We start from the raw sequence: 8,768 nt of genomic DNA on the forward strand, positions 1-8,768 counted from the left end.
AGGAGGGGCAGAGGAAATAAAAAGAATTAAGATGTGTTATGTATATGTACCACCTCCCTATGATGAATGTAATCATTATGTACTGCAAACAAGTACCAATAAAAATTAAAAGAAACTATCCAGAACATACCCAAGACCAAATTGGAAGGTCTGGTGGTGGGAACACGCACTGGTATTTTAAAAATCTTTTTGGGGATAATTCCAATATGTGGCTGTAGGATGCCTTAGGATGCTGTTGTGGAATAATTTAACTACAGTCATTGGAAGGCTCAAGCTCATGTTGTGCCATCTGAAGTCTGATTCTTGGAGTGGTGGGGGAATGGGAGGCAGACTGATTGTGATGTACTTCAGTTCCAAGAATTTAAAAAATATGTTTTGGTAATAATGAACAACTGGCTAGAACTCATCACTTCATGATTGTACAGATTTTGTCACTGATTTATAAGTCAACAAGATATAAATAAATGGAGAAAACAGGACAGTGGTTCTCAGCCCTTCACTATACAACTCTAGGCCCTTTGAAAAAAATGACTGATGCTAATTAATTTCAAGGTATGAGGACAGGGCCCAAGGCACATCTGTGTTTTTATAGCCTGTTATTTAGATATAATACACATGCCATAAGATTAATCCTTTTTAAGTATCACTATGATTTTAGAGTATTTTTATCATCCTCCAAAAAAATCTCATAATTATTAGCAGTCATTCATATTTCACACCTTCCTCTGTCTCCTGACAAGAGCAAATCCACTTTCTATTTCTATGGATTGCCTATTCTATCTCATGTAAATAGAATAATACAATATGTGACTTTTGTGACTGAATTCTTTCATTCTCTGTATTATTTTCAAGGTTCATCCATGTTCTACAATGTATTAGTTTCCATCACTATTTATTACCAAATGATTTCCCATCATATGCACGTATTCATTTTTTTGGTTGTCATCAATTACACATGGATTTTTCTATTTTTTGGCTATTACACTGCTATGAACAGACATGGGCAGCTTTTTCTGGGATGGGGAACTGGCAAACTATTTTCCAACATAACTACATAGTTTTATATCCCTACCAAAGTATATAATGGTTGCAGTTATTCCATTTGTTATTGTCTGGTTTTGTTGTCACTGTTACCAACACTTGTGTGTTTTTGTGTTTTTTAGCCATCCCTGTGAACATGAGGTATCACATTGTGATTTTTTTTTTGCATTAACCTAATAAGGGAAGATGTGGATCATTGTTTCAAATGATTGTTGGCTGTTTGTATACCATCTTTGGAAAAGTGTCCACTCAGATCTGTTGCTGGAGTTTTGCTCTTATTTTTACGTATTGAATTTGTATCGCGTGTAATGTATGGAAGATAATTACAGTTGCATACACAAATTGGGAAATGAACCTCTGTTTACGATAATAGAAGTATGTAGCTTTACTACACCAAGACTTCCTGACAGGAACAGCGTGAGCTTCATTCTTCCATTGATTATTAAATTACTCCACCACAGGATGTTAAAGAACATCATTTTATCCATTTTTAATTGGGTAATTTCATTGTAAAGTTGTATCGATTAGAAGATGCAGAAACAACACCAGACATACTCAGCTACCTCATCTTTAACAAAGGAGCCAACCATCCTCACTGGAGGAAAGACAGCCTCTTTAATAAATGGTGTTGGAAAACTGGCTTTCAACTTGCCAGAGATTAAAATTAGATCCCTATCTTTCACCATGCACTAAAGTAAAATCCAAGGGGATTAAGGATCTAAATATTAAAACAGAAACACTAAACTTAATGGAAAGTAAATTAGGTAGAACTCTCAAAGACTTTGGTATAGAAGACTTTATGAACAAATCCTCAGCAGTGTGAGAACTTACACAAAGAATCAACAACCAGGGATTTAGCTCCGTGGTTCTGCCACCTGCCTCTCAAGCACAAGGACCCGAGTTCGATCCCTGGTACACAAAAAAAAAAAAAAGTTTCACAGTTCAAGAGAATCACCAACAGAGCAAAGAGACAACCTACAATGTGGGAAAAAATTTTTACCAGATACTCCTCAGACAAAGGACTACTATCTAGAATATATAAAGAACTAAAAAAAAATCAGATCCCCCAAATATAAAGACCTGATTCAAACATGGGCATCTGAAATGAACAGACATTTCTCAGACAAAAAAGTAAAAGCAGCAAATAAATATATAAAAAAATGTTCAACATCACTGGTCATTCAGGAGATGCAGATGAAAACAACACTGAGATTCCACCTTATCCCAGAAAAAATGGCTGCTATCAAAAAATCAACCAGTAACAAATGCTGGCAGGTTTGTGGGAACAAAGGAACCCTTCTCCATTGTTGGTGGGAGTGCAGACTGGTGCCACCAATGTGGAAATCAGTATGGAGATACCTCAAGGAACTAGGATTAGAGATTCCATTTGACCCAGCCATCCTTCTACTGGGTATCTTTCCAAAAGAATTAAAAGAATAATATCACAGTGATATATGCACACCCATGTTTAGAGCAGCATAGTTTGTAATAGCTAAAACTTGGAAACAACCCAAATGCCCACCAAGTGGAGACTGGATAAAGATGTGGTTTTTCTATAAAATGGAGTGCTACTCAGCCATAAAGAATGAGAAATTAGAAACATTTACGGCTAAATTGATGCACATTGAGGCTATACTCTTAAGTGAAATAAATAGTACACACTTGAGTAAATACCGAATAGTTTTTCTGGTGTGAAAAACTAAAAGTGTAATAAGGTTCAAATGGTATAATGAGTGTGGAATAGGAAGAAAATGGCTAAAGGGAAAATGGGAAGGGGAGGGGAAAGGAAAGAAGGAAAAATTTTAAAAAATGTGAGAAAAGGAAAAAATGGAAACAAAAATCTTTGTAAATAGGGAAGGGTGGAGTGGGTGGAGGGAGAGCCAGGGTATGGGGAAAAACAAGAACCAAGACATATCATTTAAAGGCACACGATCCCAATGATAAATGGAACTGTATTGCTTGCTTTAAATGTACCAATAAACAATGGAAAAAAAGTTGTACCAATTATTTATATATTCTAGATACAAGCCACATATAAGGTAAATTGTGCAGATATTTTCTCCCATTTTTACTTTCTTAACGGCTAATCTGAAATATAATAGTTTTACATTTTAATTAAATCTAATCTATGTATTTTCTTTCATGCTTTTAGTGACCTAAGAAACAATTATTTAATTCAGTGTCACAAAGAATTACTCCTTTGTTTTCCTGAGAGTTTTATAGCTCTAGCACTTATCTTTAAGCCTCTGTTCAATTTTCAGTTGATTTTTTTGTTATAATGTTAGAATCCAACTTTATCCTTTCACATATAGATATGGAGTTGTCTCACTATAATCTGTTGAAAAAAATATTTATTTATTTTTTATTAGTACTTGTTTGCTGTGCCTATTGATAATATTCATCATGGCGAATTAGCATATGTATATAACAAATGTTAAATCTTTTGGTTTCCCTTTGCCCTCCCCTTCCACAGGATTCTTGGTCCCTTTCCCATTTGGAAAACACCTAGCCCCCTGTTTCCTCTTGTCTTTTGTTTTGCTCTTCAACTTATTTATGTTTTGAGTTTCTCATAAATGAGAAACCATGCATATTTAAGCTTATGTGTCTGATTTACTTAACATTATAGTGTCAAAGTAAATCTGTTTTCTGACAAATGACTTAAATTTTTCTTTGTGGCATAGTAGTACTCTATTTTATATAAATATCACATTTTCTTTATCCACTCATCTGTTGATGGACATATAGGCTGCTCCCAAGATTTATCTGCTATGAATTGTGCTGCTGTAAACCTGAGTATGAATGGGCCACTGTAATACAATGAATCAACTCTTTCAGGAAGATACCTAGAAGGGGGATCATTGGGATAAATGAAGTTAGCTTTTTGAGAAATCTCCATACTGGTTTCCATAATGATTGTACTATTTTTACATTCCTACCGATAATGTAGAAGAGTTCCTTTTTCCACCACAGCCTTGAGGCATTTTTATTTCATTTCTTAATAATAGTCATTCTTTCTGGAGTAAGATGGAATTTCTCTATTGTTTTGATTTGTATTTCTGTAATGGCCAGAGATGTTGAACTTTATATATATGTATTTTTATATATATAAACAACTATACATATTATTAAGTTTTTAAAGTGAGAATTGCAAGTCCTTCAATTTTTTTTTCACTTTCAAATATATTTTAGTTACTCATCGACTCTTCTTAGACTCACTTATTTTTATCCTGTGTGTTAGGTTTGTTAAATGGTTTTCCTGCATCTGTTGAGATCTTCTTGATTTTTTTTTCTCCTTTTTTATATATATAAACAACTATACATATTATTAAGTTTTTAAAGTGAGAATTGCAAGTCCTTCAATTTTTTTTTCACTTTCAAATATATTTTAGTTACTCATCGACTCTTCTTAGACTCACTTATTTTTATCCTGTGTGTTAGGTTTGTTAAATGGTTTTCCTGCATCTGTTGAGATCTTCTTGATTTTTTTTTCTCCTTTCAACCTACTAATAAGGCACATTACATTGACTGATTTTCTGATTTTGAACTACTTTTGCATTGCTGAGACAACTACTTAGTCATAGTGTACAATTTTTATAGAGTTCTAGATTCAATTGCTAATATTTTGTGAAGATTTTTACATAAGGAATATTGGTCCATAATTTTCATTTCTTGTGATATCATCATCTAACTTTAGTACTAGAGTAATACTGGCTTCATACATTAATTTGAGATGTATTCTCTTCTACTTTTTAGAAATATTTGTGAAGAATTGGTGTTAAATAGTATTTAAACATTTGGTAGAATTGACTAATTAAGTCATCTGGGTCTGGGCTTTTCTTTGTGACAGGTTTTAATATTAGTATTTTTTTTATTATTTGGTCCATCTCTTTGCTTGATATAAAGGGATTCAGATTTCTCTTTCTTCCCTAGTCAACTTCTGTAGTTTACATCTCTCCAGTAACCTGTATATTTAGTTTATATTTTCTAATTTATTTGTGTATTATTTTTCATAATACTACCCCCTAATTCTTATTATTTTGGTGTGATTGATACTGATGTGCCCTCTTTCATACTTGAATTTGGTAATTTGAAACTTCTTTTTATCAGTTAAGCTAAAGGTTTGTTAATTTTCTTAGTCTTAAACAAGTTGTTAGTCTCATTTTTTCTCTACTTTTTTTCTATTTTCTGTTATATTATTTCTACTCTAAAACTTTCTCTTTCCTTTTCTTGCTTGCTTTTCTTTGTGCACTATGATAACACAGAAGTTCAGGTTATTTTTAGTTAGTTTTATTGATACATTTTAATGATACATTATAATGACATTCATCTTTGGAAAATTTTACCTTTACGTAATATATCTTGGTTCTTATTTTTCCCCTATTCCCCTGACCTCCCTTCAACTCCTCCACTCCTCCCTATTTATGAAGACTTTGTTTACATTTTTTCCTTTTCTCATATTAATTCCATTCCCTTCTTTCCTTTTCCTAATCCCTCCCACTTCTCCTTCCTATTTCACAGTATCTGTTATGCCTTTTCATTCTTATTTACACTTTCAGTTTCTGACACCAGAAAACTATTTGGTATTTACCCATGTGTGTCCTATTTATCTTACTTAAGAGCATGGCCTCAAAGACATTGGCATAGGAAAAGACTTTATAAACAAATTCTCAGTAACATGGGAACTAGCACGAAGAATCAACAACTGGGATCTCATCTTATTAAAAAGTTTCTGCACTGCAAGAGAAACCACCAACAGAGCAAAGAGACAACCTACAAGGTGGAAAAAAATTCTTACCAGCTGTCCCTCAGACTAAAGGGACTACTATTTAGAATGTATAAAGAACTTACAAAAATCAGACCTCCTGAATTTAAAGACCCAATCCAAAACTGGGCATCTGAAATAACAGACATTTCTCAGACAAAGAAGTAGAAATGGCAAATAAATATATTAAAAAAATGTTCAACATCACTGGTCATTTGAGAGTTGCAGATGCAAATAATACTGAGATTCCACTTCACCCCAGAAAGAATGGCTGCTGTCATGAAATCAACCAAGAACAAATGCTGGTGGGGCTGTGGGGAGAAAAGAACCCTGCTCCATTGTTGGTGGAAGTGTAGACTGGTGCAGTCACTGTGGAAATCAGTATGGAGATACCTCAAAGAAAACTAGTATTGGAAGTCCCATTTGACCCAGCTCTTCCCCTGCTGAGTATCTTCCCAAAAGAATAAAATGTTACTCATTTTTAACGTAGGCACATATGGCTAAAAATTGTCCTCCAGGCATTGCTTTAACTGCATCCCCCAAATTTTGGTATATGATATTTTCATTTCCATATGTTTCAAAGTATTTTCAGATATTTACTATGATGTTATTATTTGATCCACTGATCATTAAAAATTGAATTGTTTAATTTTCATATATTTGTAAATCCTCCAAATATCCCACTGTCACTTCTACTTCATCCCATTAGGTTGAGAGAACATATAGTGTATAATTTTAACCTTTTAAATTTATTGAGGTTTTTCTGGTTACATATATTCTGATTGATGTTGCAGAAAAATGCTTTATCTGCAGATATGCATGAGGTCTAGTTGGTGTATGATTTTGTTCAAGTTTTCCATTTCCTTGCTGAATTCTGCTTAGTTCTATTCAATCTTGAAATTGAGGCTATAGCTTCTCTAGAGGTTATTATTGAATTATTCATTTCTCTTTTTCTGTCCATTTTTGCTAAATGTGTTTTAGGGATCTATTATTAGGTAAGGATGTTTGTATAATTGTTATGTCTTCCTGATATATTGACTCTTATCATTATAACATGGCCTTCTTTGCCTCTACTAAAAGTTTTTGTATTAAAGTATATTTTGCCTAACAGTATCAGCACTCCAGGTCTTTTCCAAGTACCATCTACATGGCATATCTTTTCCCATCCCTTTTCCTTTTGTTTGTGTCTTTGAAACTAAATTATAGTCCTTATATGTAGCATATATTTGAGTTATATTTGCTTGTCTGTTAATCATACCACTCATTCTTTTTATTAAAATATTTAGTATATTTATATTAAGTGCAATTATGGATAAAGCAAGATCAAATGTAAAATATTTCATAGCTTTCTTAAAAGTTTCTGCCTAGTAATAAACACATCTAAGCTTCCTCAGGGACAGTTTTTATGGACTACTTTTATTCCTGCATATGGACAGTATTTTCTTGATTCTTTGCATATCTCATAATTTTTTAATGAACAGTGAATGCTTTTAATTATGTAATGTGGCAGCTCTGCAGTTTAGGTGTCCCTTTCCCTCCTCAGAGTTTGTTGTGGTGGTCTGTAGTTGTAAATTTATTACCAATTATATGTGTCAATGAAGAAGAGAACATTAATATGAATGGTTGTGCTATTCTTATCTTAAATGTGTATGTTGGGGGTGTTTGCTCCTACCCCAGGTCAGCACTTCCCGTCTCTCACATACTCACTTACTTACGGCCAGTTTCACCTATGAGAATTGGCTTGCCTGCCACTTAGAATTTTATTTTCTATGCTTTCATATCATGAGTTCTGTGCTTTTCATATCCTATCTACTCCAGAATGTCTAAGTTTCTCTACAAAAATAAGAATAACAGTAGTTGTACCCAGCTGGATTGGTCTTGTTTGTTTTAACATGGAGAAGCACTGTATAGAAACTCGCCTTTTAAAACTTTCTAGTATTTTCTCATTGTTGCAAGACTATACCACTAAATAGGTAAGGCTTGAACTGAAAAAATGTTATTGCATTAGAATCGCATCCGTGAGCAAAGCACCTGATTTTGTTTCCCCCTCCAGATGAGGAGCACACCACTGAACACACACCAAATCACCATGTGCCTCAGCCCCCACAGGCAGTGTTCCCAGCATGCATCTGTGCAGCAGTGCTTCCCATTGTTCATTTGATGGAGGATGGGGAAGTGCGGGAAGATGGAGTAGCAGGTAAGGTTTTCACCAGGAAAACCACCAGTGACTTCTTAAGCTGTTCATCTGATGGAGAATAGCAAGTTGCTCTCATGGCCTACTACATACTGAATTGTTTTAGGCACACATCATACTTGTACCTTTGCAGCTTACCATTCAAACACTATCACTTTGAGCAAAGAATACTTTAAAAATATTGCAAAGATAGTTTCTCAACCAATTTCAACTTGAGAAAAACCCACATCTATTTTATTTATGAAAGCTAGAGCTTATATCATGTATTTTTTGTTCCTGGTTCTGAGTATATCGCATTCAATTTTTGTTGCATAGTTAACTGCCAAATCAAAACAGTATCATTGTTTCCATTTCTTTCTTATCACAGAGAAGTATGTGCACCCATGTTTATAGCAGCACAGTTTGTAATAGCTAAATCTTGGAAACAGCCTATTGGCCCATCCGTTGGAAACTGGATAAAGAAGTTGTGGTTTTTCTATAAAATGGAATATTACTCAGCCATAAAGAATGAGAAAATAGATTCATTCATAGGAAAATGGATACATATTAAAGATATACTCCCAAGTGAAATAAATAAGTCCCACATGTGTAAATACCGAATAGTTTCCCTGGTGTGAATATTCTGCAACAATGCATAAGATTCTAATAAGATTACTGACATTTAGAAATGGGAGGAAAGGAGCTAAAGGTGTAGGGAAGGTGTGATACGTAGGGGAAGAACAAAAAGGGAAAAGAAAAAAATGTGAGAGAATGAAAAGATGAAAATAAAGT

The 8,768-nt window shown here is 33.8% G+C and overlaps 1 protein-coding gene across 1 annotated transcript in view; it reads left to right on the plus strand.

Moving 5' to 3' along the window:
- Unc80 (unc-80 homolog, NALCN channel complex subunit) overlaps positions 1-8,768 on the plus strand; it is a 204,267-nt gene that overhangs the window by 136,578 nt on the left and 58,921 nt on the right. The window contains exon 37 of the mRNA XM_033763980.1: positions 7,857-8,000. Coding sequence (XP_033619871.1) covers positions 7,857-8,000 — 144 coding nt within the window. The remainder of the gene's footprint in view (positions 1-7,856; positions 8,001-8,768) is intronic.

This window comes from Fukomys damarensis, unplaced genomic scaffold, assembly GCF_012274545.1.
Source record: "Fukomys damarensis isolate Sample0158 unplaced genomic scaffold, DMR_v1.0_HiC HiC_scaffold_16, whole genome shotgun sequence".
NCBI lineage: Eukaryota > Metazoa > Chordata > Mammalia > Rodentia > Bathyergidae > Fukomys > Fukomys damarensis.